This window comes from Lipophrys pholis (genome assembly GCF_963383615.2).
Source record: "Lipophrys pholis genome assembly, chromosome: 13".
NCBI lineage: Eukaryota > Metazoa > Chordata > Actinopteri > Blenniiformes > Blenniidae > Lipophrys > Lipophrys pholis.
Window position 1 is genome coordinate 10,219,526 of NC_137632.1, and position 21,498 is coordinate 10,241,023.

Consider the following 21,498-nt stretch of genomic DNA (forward strand, 5'->3'; position numbering starts at 1 on the left):
GGGGGGTGGCAGTCTGAGCACTGTCACTCAGATCACATTGCACCGATTGTGAGCCTTCCTGTGGGTGGTGAGCCCACGGGGGGGTGGTGCCTGGCGTGGGACACGAGCCCACTACCCTGAGATTGTGAGGCTCATGCTCTACCAACTGAGCTAGCTGGAGCCCCCACAATGAATTTATTATTTATTACTTTTGGCAAATTTAGTCCTCCAACATTGTAGCTGCACTGCCATGAAAGAAGACAAGATTTGTGAAACTCTGAATTAAAAAAGAAATAGTTCAAACAGACACTCTGCTTTAGCGACCTTTATTTGATTTATCCTGTAACTTCATTCAATTCAACAAAGCAGCGAGGAATTGCTCTTGAAGTCCTGTCTTTCTTATCCATTCATCTTGTTTTGGCACACATCCCTGCGCTGCACCACCTCAACTGGCCCCTCAGTGTGGAGGAGTGGAGGCTTGACTTTCTGTCTCTCCATGATGCTTGAAACTAATGTGACCTATTTACCCGCCGGACATCAGCGCTTTGGTTCTGAATATGATTATCAGTGTAAAGCGCGCTGGGGAACCCTCAAGTGGTGGAATAGAGCTATAAAAGTTAAATACATTTATCATACTATCTCTGCACCGATCCAGCCAGAGTAGACTGCCACCCACCATGAGTTTGGTTTACTACCGTCAGTTTTTCCACCCAGACCGCTGGTACACAGTTCCTCACACGGTCTCTCTTTGTTAAGTGGTTTGCTCGTCCACATGAATTACCTCTACATAACAAAACTTGAAACTAAAATTTAAATAAAACTGCTCCTCCACATGAAATACCTCTACATAACAAAACTTGAAACTAAAATTGAAATAAAACTGCAGATGGATATGAAGAACCAAAAGAGAGAGTTCACTTAAAACGTATTTATTCAGCTTTTAAATAAGAATTTGCAGGTGTTCAGGTGGCCACAGAGAGAAAGAGGGAAATGAAATTAAAGAAGTATTGTGCTCTCCTTTATTTAAACTACAATGTTGGAAAAAAGCAGTTTAAAGATATCCAGGTGAGGTTTTCTTAGATGCAAGAATCACATCAGTGAACCTTGCAATAGAAAGATTGCATTCTATTTCGTTGTTCAATTTCCAAGCAGTTTTCATAAATGTCTTCTGCTCTCTGTTGAAAAAGAAAAAAAAAGACACATTGGGTAGTTCAGACATTCAGCATCAAGCTTTAAGTGACTGCAGCGCAGATTCATATTAGTCTCTTTGCAAAACAATTTACATGTGTAAAAGTCTGTGTCTTCTCAACAGAGAGTTTCGTGCTTAATATATTTACCATTTCCTGTCTGGAGCCAATCACACCTCTGTCATAGAGAAAATCAGATATTTCATTTTTCTCCCAGCGGTGTAAAGTCACTCATACATTCATACAGACTCACATGTTGAAGGAGGTAAAAGCTACCTACTCTTTGTGCTTCTTGCATCTTTTTCTCAGGCCAAGCCATATAAATATGATGACCAGAACACACACGCAGACAACAGCCGTTCCCACAAAAATCCAGAGTCGATCATCCTTCTTATCGTTTTCGTTCTCTGGGGAATAAACACAGACACGTCAGTGTTGCTTCTTTTCTCAAATACACTATAAAATGTGCGAGCAATAACCCTGGGAACATTTACATGAAGAAATGTGCAACAGAAAGAGGACACAGAATGGAAATAACTGGGCTATGACCGCATGGAGACCGTGGCGAGTGTGTTTGATCATTGTTTGGTACAGGAAGTGTGTGGGTTAGTTCTAGACGAGTTAGTTTTTCTATGCTGGTACAATATAGAAATTGTTTCAATAGCCACCATAGTTCTAAATGAGGCATGAACATCTTCGCACTTGCATCGACTTTTGCTTGTGGAGTGAACTTTGGTCCAATGCTCGACTTCCTGTTGGCTTTCACATCAAAATGTATTGTCACCACATATTTCTTTTTACGAGCACGAAGTTTTGAATTCAAACAGCGGGTGCAATTCTAATTTATCTCTGTTTTTCAACTCCAAATTTCGTGTTTTAGTGAAATAATTCCTGGTTTTACCCTCCACTTGTTTATTTTTTTTGTTTTGTTTTCATGATTTCCCCTCATAAATTTAACGGCGGAAAAAAACGACCCAATGATTCCAAAAACAAGTGTGGCCTGTTACAGTGATACATACCTGTTACAATTAGTTCCCATTTTTGATCGAAGACTCCTGTGATTGTGGTCGATACGCAGCTGTAGTTCCCAGTGTGGTTCTTCTGGGCCTCTTTGATGATGAGTGCATACAACTGGAGCTCTGATGTAGAAATGCTCACGTTTACGGCCGCAGCTTCTGCAGTGCGATGCAGCGACCCCTTAGAGCTGTAACTGAACAGGTTGACTCCATTCTTGGTCCACGTCAGCTGAGTGAAGTTACTGGTTGACTCATTGTGGCAGGGCAGGTTCACTGAGCTGCCGACAGTCTTTAAGATCCGGCTCGCTTCTGAGAAAGACGAAAAATAAAATTCCAATAAAGACTGTGAAAAGTAGGAAGTGGAACGCGAGCTCTGTTCAAAGCGCAAGCACACAACTTCTTTTCTAACTCACAACAAACAACAAATAAGTAACTATTATAACCTATTTAAAAAAAGATTTCCTACTTCATGCATACATATGAGAAAACATGTCATTAATAATTAACTTCACCTGCTGGCAAGAAAACGTTGAGTATGCAGAACATCAAGGTCCAGTTGATGCTCAAATACTGGAACACATCCTCCATTTCTATCCTGAAATAAAAAAGTATTTCATTGCAAATTATTCTAACGTGGCCAACAATTGATGTACAACCCAAAGAACCGGAAGTCCAGAAATGACGGTACCACAGTTTAAAGCATGGTAAATCTAAAGCAATAGAAATGCAAGCAAAATGTCATCATTAGGCCAACACATGCTTTCAGGAGTTGAAAGTACTCTTTCAAGTCTCCAGTAGATTTAAATATAGTAAGTACACGCTCACCGTGTGGTCGGCGTTATCTAAGCTCCTTAACTGCAAACCTCACAAGTGATGTTAAATCCAAATCAAGAGCGAGTAATGCCGACGAGAAGGATCGGTGAACATCAGGGGATTAGACCAACAAGTCAAAGCCCTCGCATGCACACAGGAAATGCTTGGTTTCCTTTGTGGCAGCAATAAACATACTGAGCACTCACTTTGGCTTTCATTGGCAGTGTAGAAACAAAATTCACCTTTGTAACACAACCATGTCATAAGCAGAAATGGAATAATGATTACGAATGTAATGCCTGCCGATAATTCAAGAATTTAGGGTATTTTAATTGTAATGAAGCCAATGACATAAGAGGATATTTTAGCAATTGCAATAATTTCAACATTCAATACTTGCAAGTAATGTAATAATCCATATGTAGGATGGCATTTCTTGGAAATAATAGCTTATGCTTGCAGGTTTTGTGCAAATAGGTGTAGTGGATGGTACAGTCATCATACTGATTCATTGAGAATACTTAATATGCAGCACTTTCTCTCAATGATAATTGTCAAAAATATTTTACCAATCTATTACGTTAGGCAAGGTTAGACAAATGTATTTATGTAGTGGTTAATCATTATGTTATTGGCTTCATTACATTTCACATGGTCAAAATTACATTACTGTCAGCTATTACATTATTCACCACCATTTTATCATTGATTGTTAGAAACCTGAGGAGTGTGAGATTCTTTTATTTTGTAGCGTCTTCACTTTCTTTTTCCCTTTTGAAAATACGCTGAGATTAATTGCACTCCGGTGGCTATCGAGAATCTTCTTGAAACTGAATATGAGGCCCTGGAGCAACACATCTGGCCCGTGGCATTCAGGTGTTCAACACGAAGCATTGCACGACCTCGCTGAATATGTGTTTTCGTCAAGGCATGTTGTCTTTCATTCAGACAGGATGAAGTCAGGTGAACTTGTTGATATGCCTGTGAGACTTTTCCTTTATCCAGGTGGTTTCATGTCCTTGTGTGAACTGAGCTGGATAAGAACTGAGGTTTTTAAACTGGTTTGTCAGTCAATGTTTTTCCTATCAATAGCCTCAAGTTTCAGGTGTTGTTGTTGTTGGATCAACCTATTAAAACTTTATGAACGTCATCCGAGGTTGGTGATGACAATTAGTGGGACAATGTAGTTGGTCAGCTTTTCTAAAGATTGCGGGTGCTGGATTTGCATGATCACATAACTTAACTGAAGCTGGATGAGAGAATTTGTTTGTCGGAAAAGAAAAAAATAAAGTTGTTGTCAGGTCTCCAGCTCTCTGACAGAAGTTAGAAAAGTTACCGCGGGGATAACTATTATAAAAGTCACTCTTTGATCCTTGTTGTCATCTCTTTCTATCAGTGCGAAGCAGAATTCACACTCAATAGGACATGTGCTGGGCTTAGACGGTCATGACAGAGGTTAGTTTGACCTCACTGGTGTTGAGTTGTGGCATTACTAGGTCTTCTCTGTAAAAGTGCCCTGAAATAACTGTGTTGTTTTTTTGGGATAAAATAAAGTTGAACTGGACTGAAATGAGACAGAAATCCTGACCGGTCATGCTGATTCAAGGGTCACGAGGAAGCGCAGCAGTCGGCTGATTCTCACGAGTTTGTTTCACTGAGTCATCGATTAAAATGAAATGTAACTCAAGCTGACAAAAAGTGAAGAAAGGCTCATTGTTGGGATCTCTGCACAAGTCGCTTTTAGATGGTTGGAGAATTCAAATCATTCAATGTGTTTAGGCGGGGCTGGGGCTGAAAAACATAAGACCTACTGTTCTCTGTTTTACATCACTACACACACACACACACACACACACACACACACACACACACACACACACACACACACACACACACACACACACACACACACAGAAGGTAGCCACAACATGCAACTCTGAGTCTCGTCAATCAAGTACACAGAGAAAATAAACAAAGCAGCTCAGTGTTTTAAAATGTTGCACAGTGATGAGGCCTATTTTCCGGCATAAATAGTCTTATTCTTCACTCAGCCATTTCACTTCCCCTCGGAGGCTGCGTTTACACTGCAAGTCTTGCTCGTATCAGATTTGCTGCCCAAAATCCCTGTAACCATCTGGTCACACACATTTGATCAAGTGACACATATCTGATTCTCGCAATTACACTTAGCGTTTACAAACTTCAGTCGACTTCTGAACCAAGCACTAACTGCGAAACCAAGGAGCTCGCCAAACATTGCCCTGATTTTTAGGCAGAGAAGGTGGTAAGAAATCATGGGGGGGGGGGTCCTTTTCAGCACTAGTATAGGGACCTAGAAGGATTGGTCAAGATACTGCATGAAACTCATTGGCAATATTTATTTTCTGGTTGCACATTTGCAGTCGTACGAAGCAGATTTGCACCAAGACAAGCAGTGATGCTGTAAATATTCTTTTTATTAAAATTATATCAATCGATTTTTTAGAATTCATCCAAGGGTATCTCGTCAATTAATTAAAACAATAATTGGTAGCGGTTATCAGATACCATATGGATCAGAATAATTCAAAATTACACATCCCACCAATGTGTACTCTGTCGGTGACAGAAACGTGACCCTCATCAGTGCTGGAGTCAGACCGTTCTTTTCTGAAATCTGAGGATATTACTGTTGGGTATTGACTTTTCATATGGTGGTGTTGACCTGGACTTGAAAGAGATATTTTTCTGACAAACATTGCGTTGTGCTCTACCTTCTGCCCGGTTCACACGGCAGGACAATTAGGCCTATTTTGGCCCCGTTTCTCCCCTTCCGACATCATAAGATAACCTTATCAGATATGTGTTAAGTGTGTTAGGATATGTGTTAAGACTGCTCTCGTCTGCTCGGGAGGATGTCGGGACCGCTCTGATCTCAAATCGGGGATATTTAACATGTTGGATTGTTTTGGCCCGAGTTCTCATCGTGTGTGGTGTCCCCCGAGGGGGAAAACGAGCACGAGCCTGTTGACTGTGACGCGTAGCCGAGGAAACGCCAGACCGGACCGACAACTACGCTCCCGTTGTTTCCACTCCTTCCACCTCTTCTTTTTAAAACGTGTTTTTTTCTGATAAAAACCACAAACGATCGCCTATGCCTCCTCTTCGTCCGCCATGTTTGTTGGCTCTGGAATAACGTCTGATCTCGAGAGGTTTCGTGAGATTTCCCATCTGATCTGGGGATGTCCACGAGTGAAATCGGTTCGTGTGCGGTGTGTTGATGTTGGCGAGTGGCTGCACACCACACACTGTACGGCCAAAACTGTTAAACCTGTGATTATTTATCGCTGTGTGTGGTCTCTTAGGTTTGGGAAGTCAGACGACAATTTTAAAATCCTGCCGTGTGAACCGGACATTACGTGTTGTCCTCGATGAAGTGCATCCGAATGCTGCTACATTTGAGAGTGGACACCTCAGACGCATCGGGCACACAGACGACACGCGAAGAGAGCGTGGGCAATTTGCACAAAAGGAATGACTCGCACCTGCAAACCATTCACCTAAAAGAGCCGTTCAAACGACTGATTCGTTCGCAAACGTCCCATCTCTAGAGCACAAAGGACACAGAGGGCGCAGGATAAAGCAACGACACAGAGAAAACCTGGAGCACAAGGAGAGCAGAGAACGAACCGGCAGGCAGATCACACAACAGAAGCCCCAAATCTACCGTTGCTTTATTACATTTACATGTGTAATCCGACAACGTAGGAAGGGAATGTGAGCCGATTGGCCTGCTGTGATTATTAGTATTTACTGCTAAATTCAAAGTGTATCTACAAGTTCCACTTCACGGAGCTTGTGTTGATTGAGTTTGATGTTTTTTAAGGTTTTTTTAATAGCTCGTCTAGAACTTAAAGGGTTACCAACTGAGAAGAGGGTTCATACCATGTACTTCAGGGCTGGCTGTTGTGACCGTATAAGTTGAAAAAGCAAATGCAAAAGAAGGTGATGACAGTCAGTGAAGCCTGCGACCCAAAGTTTTGTTTCCCATGGTGCCTCTTAATAAAAGTGGCTGGTGTGACTCAGAGTTTCTGTTTTGGTTTCTAGAATTTCTGTGACAGCTGTGGGGGTTAACTAAAGAGAGTACTCCATTACAAACGAAATGCCTAGGGCGTGACGGGCAGACTGCGATAAGTCAGTCTCCTGAATAGCATTTTTGGTTGCTGACAAGAGAAGCCTCTGTGACCATAAAACCTTCTCTCTGTTGACATAACGCTATCAGCTTTGCAAGAGGCAGTTTTTCATCATGATGTTTGCTGTTGCCATGACATGCCTCACCCAGGACAGGAGGGGCTTATTTATCCACCTGCAGGAGTACAAGCTGGGGGGTTTGGGGGGCGGAGCTATAAGTACTTCTGTGTTCAGGTAAATATTCCATTAAAACGATTATAGTTGAACACAACTGGATATAAGCCACTAATGATTGATATTACTGTAAAGTCTCATAAAGATACTCCACAGGCATATATTATAAGCTGTCACAATACTTTAAATTTGTGTCATATTTTCTCATTACAACTAAAGGACCCTTTGACCGAAGAAGATGCATTATTGTCATTACAAAGGATGTTTGGGTTGCAGTAGCTGCATTATTTATGTCTAAATTAATATAACCATACACAAAATCTTGTGAAGATACAATGTGATGAAGTAAGAATATAAAGTAGCATATATCAACAAATATGGACAAAACCTGTAGGCTTCCAGAAGATTTGCCTTGTATGACACTGCCACTCAGTGGCGACCATCCTCATTACAAGCTTTTATTACATTTAGTTTTACTGAGAATAAAAGCTTGTCCAAGAATCAAAATTATGTTAATATAGACCGTTTCCTTTTTTAAACTAATTAAATGTTTTTGAAGTGAAATAAATGTGCTGAATAATTTGACGGTGACAGATTATGGCAGCCAGAAATGAATGGAACTGTCACTCTAAACTCTTGTTTCAACACACAATTCCACAACTTGAAGGTAAATGTGTTTTTCTTCCACTTTTGACCTGAAACCTTTTTGTGAGTGGGGTTTTCAGAACGAGAGGGGGAATTTGCCGTCTCTTCAACCTCCAGCATGGATCCAAAAATATTAACACCGTGCTGTGTTTCCTGCAGAACAATAAGATATCAGACACCTACTCAAAAAATGGCTATGTGACGTAAATATGCTCTACATAAAGTATTACCTGTATGTGATCTGATAATGTAAATCACATGTAAATTTGAACTTTTTTCTTTTTTTTTAGTCTTAAACCATTACTGAATACAGCTGAAGACCATTTCTGTGAAGTTCTTTATATTTCATTGTTCTCATTTTAATGATTTCAAACTGAATATTGTGTTTTATTTCAATCAAAATAAAGTTACAATTAAAGTACTTTGAATGGGCTACTATCCTATTAGATGCAAATGAACTTGCCTTGCATCTAAATGAAATTGATGCCTTTTCTTTTGGGATCTTCCATACAAATATTATTATTATTATTATTATTATTATTATTATTATTATTATTATTATTATTATTATTATTATTATTATTATTATTATTATTATTATAACAATTACTAAATAACAAAATGCACAATGGTGACTGTATTGTCTGTGATACAGTGACTGTCTAATAACCTTATTTTATGAGTGAAATGTGAAACTTCATTTATTTATGTCACTATAATGAAGGTCTAGCTTCAGTTTTTGAACTGTGAAAAATCCAGCTCGAGGTCACTCAAGCTGACTATGGGCGAGGACCGGGTACACCCCAGTCCATCAACGGGCAAACGCAGAAAGACCAGCAGTAACACTCGATAACATTCACACCTAGGGGAGAATTAGCATTACCAAATGGCCTTATAAGCATGTTTTTGGACTGTGGGATGAAAATCTGCACACACATGGGGACACCATGCAAAGTCAACACAGAAATACCTCCAATGTCGGGACCTTCTTGCTTTGAGTGTAAAGAACTACACCTCTGTGCAGGATGCAGGTGTGGGATGTTTATACATTACACTTGCATGCGTGCATGATTAATTCGCTGATGAGCCGTTGGAGTCTGAGTGACTTGAGTGTTTTTTGCTTGCAGAAGGATACTGACGCAACACCTCTTGACCACGTATGACTTTTTATTGCGCTGGTTCACATTTCAAAGGAAGACACTGCCACACATCTATCAGCAAAGAAGACTACAAGTTAGTAAAAAGGATTTTTTTTTTCTTTCCAAATATTAATCATGTCTTCTTACAAACAAACAAGCAGTTCAACAATCTCAAAATACAAAACCCATACATTACCAGTCATATTGATGTACAAAAGGACCAGCGTCATGCTTTTGATCTTAACATTGCTGTTTTCTCATGAATGAACAATAATGTTGTGATTCACTGAAGGCTCAGGCTGCATTGGATCATGTGAGGTGAACAGATTATGGGTGTCACAAAAGTTTTTAAAGTTGCTTTCTCTCTCAGTATTTCCAAGAGCTGTTTGATCATACCCCCAAAACCAACACTGAGGTGTGTGTGTGTGTGTGTGTGTGTGTGTGTGTGTGTGTGTGTGTGTGTGTGTGTGTGTGTGTGTGCGTGTGTGTGTGTGTGCGTGCGTGCGTGCGTGCGTGCGTGCGTGCGTGCGTGCGTGCGTGCGTGCGTGCGTGTGGCTACAGCCACATGTTTGAGTGAAAGTCTACATCATCTCAGTACGCTAACATCTACAAACGCACGACTCCATGCATTAACATCTTCACTTAATTGATTTATTGTATTAATGCTCAATATTTAACCATCGCAGTTACATCGTGCATGCGTGAGTGCCAGCATAGGGGTCATATACAGAATTGAAATTAATAAATAAGAAGAAGAAGAAAAAAAAAAGCTAACAAAACATCAAGTTCATAAAGGTCCCAGAGCAATATAACCACTTGCTACAATCTTATATTTGAGAATTTACATTTACAGTTAAGGCACAGAAAAGCATACAATGGCAACAGTTGACTGAACAAAGCTGGAGTAGAAAGATATGTGATCAAATTATTGCTTTAAGGCTCAGTAAACTTTGCATTAAGATACTTTATGCAGAGAGTTCTGTCTAATTTACTCTGACAGTTAATGCTGTCGCCCGGCCATCTTCTGTCCGTCTTCACTGCATCGGGTTTGTCAGATAAAAATCGATCTTTTATTGACACTTCAAATGTGTGTTTCAGTAGACAGTGAAATAGGTAACAACGGCTGTTCTGGAAATTATGTACACTATTAGACATGAAGTCAGACTTTATGTACAGTGGAACTCGTCCCCAGTTGTTTGTTTCTCTCTGAATTTGAAAGCATGTCAAATCTATTGTGTTTCCTTGTGGGCTGAGGATCTACTATGATCACATGCGATCAAGTTAAAAGATTTCTTTTCTTTTTTTCTTTTTTTTTCACTGCCAGTTCAAGGATGCTTGTTTTCATTGATGAGCATGGTTTCTTTTATTGTCTCGCCTCCAACAATACTTTGTGCTGATGGTGCGCGATCTTTATCGCCCGGACGCCTGTTTGTACAGCACGAAAAGAGAGGATTTGGCCTGAGGTCACTACTATAGTTTATTCTCTGATAGGGCAAAATGAGCCCTGTGCTTTTTTTCAACAGACAGCTGATATCACGGTACACAATTTTCTTAAAGACTACAAAACTTAAGCAAATCTAAAATTGGAGAGATGCTAAATCACATTGAAAAAGACATTTAACGTGTGGCCATTTTTTTTTTTTTTTTTTTTTTAATGGATTTATTTTGGTTGCTTGTTTCTTTTTCCACACCACATCAGCTGTGGCTGTGCTACTTGGTATAGAAATATGAAAAAGAGAGAGATGCCCTGCAAATTGATGCACATCTCTCTTCACTTGGAAAGTGTCCAGTAGAAACAGATGCAGAAATGAGGTGTCGGGAGGGTTGAGGGCCTTGCACAGAGTTGAAACCTCTAATTGTGCAAAAGAGGTATGCTCTTCTCAACCTGAAAATGGACTCTCCCTCCTCTTTCCAAAGAGCTGTGTACCTGTAACTGTACCGGCACTGAGGTGTGTGTTCTCTATGCAAGGGCCCTCTCATCCGCAGTGCTTTGCAGCCGCATGCTGCGTTTGCACTAAGTCACTGTCTGAGTGGAAAATGGAAGTCAGTGGCTAACTACAGCGCAAGTACTGATTTTCAGACACACAATTATATTATAACTCTCTTTCCCCTATCTACTCAAACCCCATGTAAAAATGTCTATCCCCCGATTGTTTATTATCATAACTCTTTTTTTTTTATAGAAAAGGATGTTTTTAAAAATTGAACATAGATTTTCATCAAGTAAAAACATTTCACCTCTTGCACGTGTCCTTTACATGTTTCTTTTAAATGTAAGAACACACTCGGTTTAAAAAATGAAAAATACTCCTCTCCTCTTTCACTTCTACTTTTGCTGATGTTTCAATTTTATCACAAACACTCAGATACTCAGATTATTTTGGTGGATTTTTTTTTTTTTTTTTTTTTGGTTTGTTTTTGTCTGTGTATTAAATGTTTTATTTTTTTTCTGTTCTCCCTGTTGATCTTTGCTCCACTTTGTTTTTGACCTGCCTGTTCGAGAGTGTGCTTCGTGCGTGCTCTCTCTTATAAGCCGAACATTTTGTGTGTGCAGGTGTGCATGTGCTTCCTCTCACAGGTTCATACGGTGAGATCATCTGACCTGGCCCTGCTGCTTGCTTTGCTCAGTCGGCTCAGCGGTCTGGTGTCTTCTATCGTATCCGCGGCCTCCATCCCTGCCTCCGCCGGAGTCACCGCTTCTCTGCTGACTGCCTGCTCTACCTCCACATCCTCATCCACAACCTCCTCCACCCTCTCCGCTTCTGCCTCCGGTGGCTGCACCTCCTCGGGCTCCTCCTCGTGTAAAGTCACCCCTCCTGTCTCAGTCGTCTGGGCGTAGGAGGGAAGAGTCTCGTCATACACCTTAGAGATGTCCTCCATGGGCATCACCTCCTCCGCTTTCTCCTCCAGCCCCTGGAAGGGTGGGGTCCCTCTGCCGGCCTCCATGCCCACCTCCGCCAGGGGGTAGAGGTGGGTTACAGGGGGAGCTTTCTCCTCCTCCAGCAGCCTGTAACCTTTGGCTCTCTGCAATGAGGAAACAGCCAGTGGGGGCAGGCCCTTCCCCGCTGGGGGCAGAGGGGCCGGGCCCTCACCTTGGCTCGGGGCTGGAGCCGGGGTTGGCTTTCTGAAGACAAAGCGAATCTTCTTCAGGCCCAAGTGGCTGATCTCCACAAAGTTGAGGAACAGAGAGACACAGGCCACAGCCAACATGAAGATGATGAAGACAGTCTTCTCCGTGGGGCGAGACACAAAGCAGTCCACCGTGTTCGGGCAGGGCCAGCGGCTGCATTTATATAGCGGCAGGATGCGGAAGCCATAGAGGAAGTACTGGCCCACCACAAAGCCCACCTCAAACAGTGTCTTGAAGATAATGTGGCAGATGTAGGTCCTCAGCAGAGTGCCCTCCAGCCGGAACTTCTTGCTTCCTTTCGTGCTCGTCTCCTTAGTGGTGCGAACACTCCCCTGGTCGGGTGCCAGAGGGAGACGCTCCTCACTCAGCTCCTGCTGCCGGCTGAGTTCTGCCTCCTCGCGCTCTTTGCGTTTCTCCTCCATGTGAACGTGGTGCACGGCATGACCCACGTACACCAGAGACGGCGTGGACACAAAAATGATCTGCAACACCCACAGGCGAATGTGGGAGATGGGGAAGGCCTCGTCGTAACACACGTTCTCACATCCGGGCTGCTGCGTGTTGCAGACATAGTCAGACTGCTCATCGCCCCACACAAACTCGGCCGCGGTTCCCAGGATGAGAATGCGAAAGATGAAGAGCACCGTGAGCCACACCCGGCCGATCACCGTAGAGTGCTCGTTAACTTCCTCTAAAATATTACCCAGAAAGCTCCAGTCACCCATGATCGGTCCGTAGCACTGCGGAATGAAAGGTGGGGTAGGGAGGGACACCAAGGGTGCAGTCGGGCAGGGAGGGTGGGGTCGGGAGGATCAACAGGGGGGAGGGAAAGGGAGAGAGTGCCAAAAGTAAGCCATACTGGGGAGCAAAATTCAAACTTTAAAATCTTTGAAAATCTAACCTGTAGATAATACTTTTACACAACGACACATCTTTCTGCTAGAAAGCACGAGAAAAGTGTAACCTCAAAAATGCACAAATCTTTTGTTTCCATGTTGTTTCCATCACATGCAAAAATTAGAAATCAAGCAAAAGTTCATCAACTAAATCTATCGATTATTGAATTAAAACCTCTCACGAAGGGTTTTAACTGTACTGATGGCTGCTTTTCCACAATGTAAAGTATGATTATTTGCGAAAATATAAAATAAATTTTGCTTTTCCCCTCCAGTAGTCACACAGCACAGCTCCTATCAAACCAGCCAAATAGAGATCAATAAATAACATAAAATCCACGTCTCCTTTTAAATCTTGATAAAGGATAAAATGTAATCAAATGGGCAACTTGCCACAGCTGCGGCTCCGGTGAAGTTGAGTCCTGTCCCGTTCTCTTGGCACCCGGCAGGGAAAAGTGAACTTTTTTCTGCCCTCTTTCCCACCTAAAGCCCTGTCCTTGTCGCCCCACTGAGCAGATGTGAATGAATCGGCTCTGATGGTTGGTTTTTAGTTAGCTGCAATATTTAAGCTTGGAGCCAGACGGCCTTTATTTGCCGGGCGACGTGTGGTGACGCAGGAGACAATAGGATCAACAAAGCCAGAGCGGGGATGTATGGGAGCAGGCCTCCGGCTCCCACACCAACATGGACACTGTGCGGCCGGGGCACCGGGTCCACAGCACAGCAGCACAGCAGCACAGCTCCATGCCTGAAATCTTACATACTGTATATAGAAGCACAGATACAGTAGATGAAACAACGGCAGCAGAATGTGCCTCCAGCTGTGCTGCCATGACCAGCGTTACAGCAGGTCAGCAGCGGACCATCGACTCACGCAGGGATGAAGGAGAGCTGATGTCCTTATGCAGTCGTAGTTGACATTGTTGTTCATACGATCCAACATAGGAGGCATGAGGTCAAATCCAGCTGGTTTAAATTCACTACATGCACACAATTGCTTGTAATAGAAACTTCAGAAATCATTGTTTTATGGTAGAAAAGAGCGTAGCTGGATCTTTCTCTCTCTCTTTTTTTTTTTTTTTGATTGCCTGAATGAATGACCTTTCAATACTATGTCAGGCAGTTTCTCTCATTCTGTACAGGCTTTACAGGAAACAACAAATTCAGAATCATAGTGACACCAATGCATATACAGACTATGAACATAGCAAATTATTTAAACAGTAACACTTCAACATTTATAATTGTTAACAAATTGTGGCATATGCTGACAACAACAGTGACTACAAAAGCAGGGAGAGATATAGTATAGAATATATTAAGAAATAAGGTCGTCGTTCAAACAGCTCCGCAAACAAATGGTGTTCCCCGAGTACAGGGAAAAAGAAGATTATCATTGCAACAACACATCATCAGTAGGGTAAAGCTAACTGTCTTACGATAGTCTAATCCCAGCTCACATTCTCTATTAGTGGGTAAAAAGTCAAACGTTTTGTGAATTCTGCTTCACAGTGATAGGAAGTGCAGACATCGAATTATCAAAAAGAGAAGACGCTTTGAACGCTTGGGTTACTGACGTTTATGAGCGTCTGAGTCTGTGTTTGGTTGAGGGTTGAGGGTAGGATTTAATAAGCTTGTGCTTCTTCCTGCCACTTTTCTATCAAGTAAAATGTCCTTTGTATTCATTCTTTTGTTTTTATTTATTATATTTTAAATGAAATGAAATGAGCAAACAAACAAAATCAAAGATTTTTTGAAAAGATGTAGGAGTTTATAGTGACCCTATTATTTGATTGGAGCGATTTATTATGCAGGAGAGTTTTGTCTGATGCTCTTTAGTGAGAAGGTTACAGCAAGATCGAATAATAAGTCTTTTAATTGACCCGATAGATGATTGGTGCTCCAAAAAACATTCTAGTTCCCTCAGCAGGTGGATGTTTTCCCCACTATTATGTTCTCCTCCACAGATCTAACATTAGTTTGTCATTCCAAAACTCAATATCATTAACTTGGTTAATTCTGAATTCAACCGTGTGTTTTCATATTTTCCTTTTTTCGTTTTGATCATCATCTCACCATGATATAAATCTTGTTAATACAATTTGTCAGAAGTTCTACATCAGTCTTCCCTTCATGATCAAATACTGTTCTGAAACGTGTGTTTTCACATAGCGGAGTGTGTCTGCCTCTGTGTGGACTTATATCATCATATCTGTGTCACTTAGCTGGAATGTGGAGAATGTGAGTGCACTGGCAGCACACACTGAAATGTCTCTATTGGAGAGCGTTAGTCAAACTTTACCCGACCAGAGGAGAAAAACAATCATCAAAAATCGCAAAGTTTTTCCACAGATGTCTGAACAGAGAAAAGCAGCAGCACTGGACCAAAGAGAGTTGTGTCCAAATCTCACACGTTGCATCTTTTTTAAAGTCTATAAATAACATGTTTTAAACTGAAATAAATTAGTAAACTTGTCCCAGAGCCATGTTTGGATCGTTTTCAATTTTCCAAACTTCATCACTGAGTTTAATAGTGTCTGTTTCTTCCTTGAGTGAAATCTGTCATCAGACAACACAAAACCAAATATTTGGAAAATTACAAAGATAACAGTAAAAGTGTACAGCAGTGAAATAAAGATGCAACACAAGACCTTAAACCAAAACGTGCGTGGATGTGCTCATCAGGTTAAGACCAGTGAAGCAAATTGAATGTGCATAAACAGCTTTACAAATCAATATATGTCCTCACCAGGTCAGGTCTACAGTCCAGGGGGCTCTGCTGTGGGACTGCTCCTCCTATCATTTGGTTGTTTATCAATTTATTGCAGAAGTTCCACAATCTTTTCAGCTCCTGACCCAAAATATATGGTGATTTGTCTGGACCTTAGAAGTTACTTAAATAAGTTCATTATTGAAGTGTGGAAAATATTATGTACTCACCCTATTTATTTAAACGTGTTTGTTAAGACCCTCGTGAAGTAAAATGGTAAATCCAGTTGTATTAATTTGTTTAGGACAGGATGGTTTGATAGACCATGACTCCAGTAGCGGAGCAGATTGTCTTCTGGTGACAGTTTTAGCAGTTTGATCTCCATCAATAGATCTTCTGAATCCTTGTCGCTCCCAGTGGTGGGTGAGGACCTTGCCGGGCAGCTTTCACCATTAATTAATTAAATGTTTTGTGACAATGTGCATGATTATATTCCTGCGTTACAAAAATCAATTCAGTTGGATTTCGCTCCCACTGCCTTTCTGTGTGGATTTTTTTAAGGCTTCCTTCCATAACCCTAAAAATTATGGGTTTCATTTATTTTATTCAACCTCCGGTGACACTGAAGGACTCGTGCTATCTAAAGATGATAGACTGAAATTCACTCACATTAGCTATAGTACCTTTTAGAGAAAAGCCCTACAAATTTTTAATTTGACTGATCTGTTCTACATTTAATATAAAATTTTAGCAGTATATGCTGGTCAATTCAAATACATTTTTTTTTATTATAAAATGATTTATGACTTATCATGTTAACCTTTTTTCCTGTCCAGTCTTGCAATATCAACTTCTTTTTGCACAGAGCAACGTCACATCATTAATATGACGGTAAAACAAACAAAAAATCAAACCCTTCATTAAATACGTTTGTTTTTCGAATTTGTCTAATTATATCAACAACCTGCGATTGCCTGGGAAAAGCCACGCTGGAGGATTCAATTTCAGACTCAGCTTTTAAGTTATCGTTTTTTGAAGTTTGTAAAATGTGACTAATGGTTTTAACATGAATATGTGGCTCCATGAACTTTTAACACAGATTTTCCTCCAACGCCAGTCCTCCAGAACAGCTTATCAGCAACCCGCAACCGGATGCTCTACATACTATATACATTGTGTGCTGATACAGAAGTTTTCCATCATCAAAAAGGACCTGCTGCGTATCAACAATAAGATCCCGTTGTGCCAACATTTAATACATTTGTTATAAAACCGCACAGTGACCCAGGAAAGGTTTATTTGAAAAACGCTCTTGTTTGTCTGCCATGTAAACTGTTGAAAACTCGCCCTCCTGTAAATCACTGATGCACCAAATTAAAGGAAGGAACCAAACAATTACATGGCAGCCTGAAACGGTCCGTTTATTTCCAGTTTGCCAACTCATTTCCCTCCATGCAGACAAATGTCCAGCTTCAGCAGCTTGATTCCCAAGAATACAAGTTTGGTTGTTCAACAATCCCTCTAAAAAAAGAATTACACCTGCTGATACTACTGATACTTTCATACCTTCTTATTCTTTTTTCTTGATACATATTTTGTTTTTCGTGTCATTTTGTGATTCTAATTGTTCTAACTGGTTTCAGGTTCTCTTCGAGTCTGATGTCTGCCCTGATGTGTTTCACCTGCTGACCGTGTGATTGTCTTCACCTGGAGGACTGAGACTATATCTTCTGCCTGTTCTGGTTGTTGGTTCGTCTGTGTTTCTGTGTTGGGAGCTCTCCAGTGTCTCATTCTGTGTTCTGCGTATTCAGACTTCCCAGTGTCTCTTTATTATCTCCTACCGTCTTGAGGACTTTGTTATTTTGGTTATTTGGATTTTTTTGCCGTTGGAATAAAAATTTGCTCCTGTCCCACCAAAGACGGCATCTTGAGTCCTCCTCTGAACCAAATACAAGAACCTTGAAAAACAATCTTATATTCAGTATATTTTGTGACAACCTCAAAACAAACACCTCCCAACACCACCCCCACCGCACCCCCCCGCCCCCCATCACTGCCCACCCTACGTGCTTCTCAACCAATGACATTAACAATCTTGGCTGATATCACTGAGCTGGTGAACTAGAAACGGTGATATTTCTCTAGGTTTGGGCTGCACATTTTCACATAAACGTAACCTCGAGTCACCACAAACGACAATTCCTGAAAACTCCGACCACAGTGGAGATCTGGATAAACTCAGTTTCTCCGGTTGCATCTAATGGGGGGTCGGCGGATATTTACCTCACAATCTGTGACTTGGTGTTTTTGTTCCAGGATTCTGATTGGCTATCATGGCTTCATGCCTCTCGTTGCACTGCCCCCTACAGCTTTGGCATGCTCATAGTAGCTCTGAATCAGGTGTATATGCGGGTCTGTGCCAATGAGGATTGTTTTAATAAACGTAGAGGGGGACATTTCTGTTTTTGTAAAAACCCAGGTACGATTAAACGTGGCCTGATCGTTCAGCTTCTCTCAAATAAGGAATGTAATATGTGACATGTGAGCCATCATATAATTGTTCTATGTCCTAAATCATCTGCTCTAGTTTCTTTAACTGACTTGATGTCCAGGAGCATCACAGGAGAAAATTAAAAGATTGGATTGATACAATTAGCCTTCATTTATCCAGGCACCATGATATTTTCTCCTATTCAGACATCCCTAATAAAAAAAAAAAAGCCCAAATATTCTCGCTCTCGTCTGTTGTATGGGAGAGGATAGAAGCCATGTTCAGAGCTCTGTGGAGGCATCAGGGTGTATCCAGTGAGCCGGGGGACCAGGGGACTCCCTTTAAAGAGCTGTGTGTTGGTATAGTGGTCGCTTGCATGCTAAGCCCTACCGTGGGCCCGTGAATGGCACCAGGGATTTTACACAAAGACATGATGTCATGATGCAGGGTGCGGACCCTATTGAGCACACGCAGTGAGGCGTGAGGCCAGATTAGACCTCTGAAGCAGGGCACCAACTGCCCGTTAATCAGAATGCTAACACGCTAACAAACATATCGTACCCCAATCTGCCTACAGAGCGATGGTGCCATGAGCTTCCTGCTCGCGGGGCCTTTGAGAGACAGGAAGTAACAGAAATCTTACTTTTGTAATGACCCTATCCATCTCATGCAGTTTAAGACACCTGTTAACAATATTCATTATATGATTCAAATGAGTTGGCACAAGGCTGGTTTGGTTTGGCTTCTTTTTTTACCTCTGGCACAATGAAGATCTCCAACCACTCCCCGAAGAAAAACACACAAGCACTTCAGAGTGCTAAAAATGCCTTTTAGCAAAATTCATGTAACATATTACCATACATCTTAACCCTGAGGCACCATAAAGGGCCGACGGTAATTTCTCCACCAGTGATTTGTTGCAGCAACTGAAAGGTCTCGACTCACTATTTAAAGACGCTGCCATCAAATTTTGAAACTAAAGGCTAAGCGGCAGACTTCATTTATAAAACACACTTCAGTTGAATAGATTTAAAAGACAAAGATAAATAAGAGATGACGTGACTCCTTGCAAACTACCATGAAAAGCACTTTAAACTAGCAGCGAAGTGATTAGAACTCTTCCCTCAGAGCGAGAATGTCCCTGGTTCTGGTCCAGGTTGTGTTTGGGGTCTTTTCCGTGCAGAGCTCACATGTTTACCCTACAAGGATTATACAAGTTGCCTGTGTGTGTGTGTGTGTGTGTGTGTGTGTGTGTGTGTGTGTGTGTGTGTGTGTGTGTGTGTGTGTGTGTGTGTGTGTGTGTGTGTGTGTGTGTGTGTGTGTGTGTGTGTGTGTGTGTTGGTGAGACTGTTTCTCTTCTTTGTGTTTTGTCCTGGAGTGGACCTATGACCTGCCCGGGGTGTATCCTGCCCTAGCTCTAAGTCAACAGGGATCTGCTCCAGCCTCCGCATCCCTCAACTGGATAAAACAGCGTAGAAGACAGACGGACGGAGATTTGTTCACACGATACGTTTAACGTATGGACCTCGTGAATATCAGGCATGTTTAAAGATTAAAGCACCTTTGAGAACTGTTTTTACCATGGGAGAAAAATTGATGCAAACTGGAAAATATGCTCTTGTGATTGTGGTGAAAGACATTTCTTCAGCTGCCTCACCTCCACTGTTGTTTTCACACTTTATTATGACATAATTTCTGTGTTGAATCTTAAGCGTTGCCTTTGTGACAGGGTCAGAGGTTTGATCATCTCCCATATTGCACTTGTTTGTTCCAAATGCAGATTATCTGCTGTAATGTTTTCATACCAGAATGTCCCAATTCCACTTTATTGTACCGGCGGGGTCTGAACACTCCATTGAAAGCAGGCGATGCAGTTTCCAGTGAATCAATCTGCATGGAAAACATTCATTTGAATACACTTTTTTGCTCAAGAGGTCACTCATGGTGTTTATATCGGTTGATCACATACACAACATATGCAAACTGATCTCTTTGCACATGCATGCATTGAAGCCCGTTTCATCCAGGATCTCAGTGAACCTTAGTATCAAGGTACCACATGAGAAAAAAACTGACAATTAAATAATTTCTTTCTCAAGAATTCCTAATAATGTCAAACATATTGAGAAACTGCATTCTCAGTTTATAATATAGGCTCCTGCTGCAGTTCTGCTCCTCCACTAAATCCTCTGGGCCTTACAGACGGGGAAAATTCCTCTCTTATTATGTATTGCATTCTTGATACTTGAAACTTGATTTGAATGGTCTATTGAAGCTGATAGGGGGCATCCTTGACTCAGCAGAGAGCTTTCAATCCTCTGCATGCATGTGAACCAGTGCAAACGTTCTTCAGTCACTGTGAGGTACTGTTTAAATCCCTCTCACAATTACAGGTGATATGAGGTGAATGATGACGATTACTAAAGTTAGAAGTATTCCTCGTCTTTTTATTGAAGTTCATATTTACTTTAATCCCCCGAGCAGAGGGCAGAGCTTAAATGAGCTCCTACCCTATCAGCTACACGACTGCAACATAATGCAACGCCTAGTGGAGAGGATCATTATTGCTTTTTGACTTTTCTAAGTCTTATTTCAAAATTTACAGACACAACATGTCAATTGTTTTTTTTTTTTTTCTGGAGTCACAGTGTGGGAGAAGCCACAGTAATGTCTGTGTTGAACATTAGATATCCCCCTCACTTTATATCATTTAATGTGTTAATACTTTAATTATTCATTGTTCATTTATAATCTTCACACTTTGTTGTAACAACCTCTACTATATGTATGGGCACTGTGGTTGTGTTGGGCAAATAAAGTACACTTTGGGCCACTAAAGGCACCTTGGAATCTTGCGAGTGTCTGCAGGATGCACATTATTCAATAGATTTCAGGTAATGCACGCGTGTTAGCGGCTTAGGAGTGTTCCTGTGTTTTGTGTTACCAAACCCATGCACGCCTGGTGTGAAACAATAACTCAACTAAATAAAAATGCTTCAAGCATTTTCAAAAATTGTATCGGGATGAATAAATTAATTGTGGCTTCCCAGCGTGCATTTACGTTCATGCATGCGTTCAGTCAATAAATAAATAGTCATTAATCGAACCATCAATGTGTCAAGAAAACAACTGAGCGTGGGAGATAGGG

The 21,498-nt window shown here is 41.3% G+C and overlaps 2 protein-coding genes across 2 annotated transcripts; both read right to left on the bottom strand.

The window, feature by feature from the left end:
* Positions 1 to 894: 894 nt before the first annotated feature.
* On the bottom strand, positions 895 to 3,153 carry LOC308119251 (uncharacterized protein). Its single transcript, XM_080479130.1, has 6 exons — positions 3,008 to 3,153; positions 2,695 to 2,777; positions 2,186 to 2,491; positions 1,447 to 1,573; positions 1,317 to 1,344; positions 895 to 1,154 (listed from the first exon to the last, which is right to left on the bottom strand). Exons 2-6 carry the CDS (start codon positions 2,768 to 2,770, stop codon positions 1,074 to 1,076), a joined length of 618 nt encoding a protein of 205 aa, XP_080335256.1. The 5' UTR covers positions 2,771 to 2,777; positions 3,008 to 3,153; the 3' UTR covers positions 895 to 1,073.
* Positions 3,154 to 11,703: 8,550 nt separating this feature from the next.
* On the bottom strand, positions 11,704 to 12,987 carry LOC308119189 (gap junction alpha-8 protein-like; the record flags this gene model as incomplete). Its single annotated transcript, XM_080479045.1, has 1 exon — positions 11,704 to 12,987. Exon 1 carries the CDS (start codon positions 12,976 to 12,978, stop codon positions 11,704 to 11,706), a length of 1,275 nt encoding a protein of 424 aa, XP_080335171.1. The 5' UTR covers positions 12,979 to 12,987.
* Between the last annotated feature and the right edge of the window lie 8,511 nt (positions 12,988 to 21,498).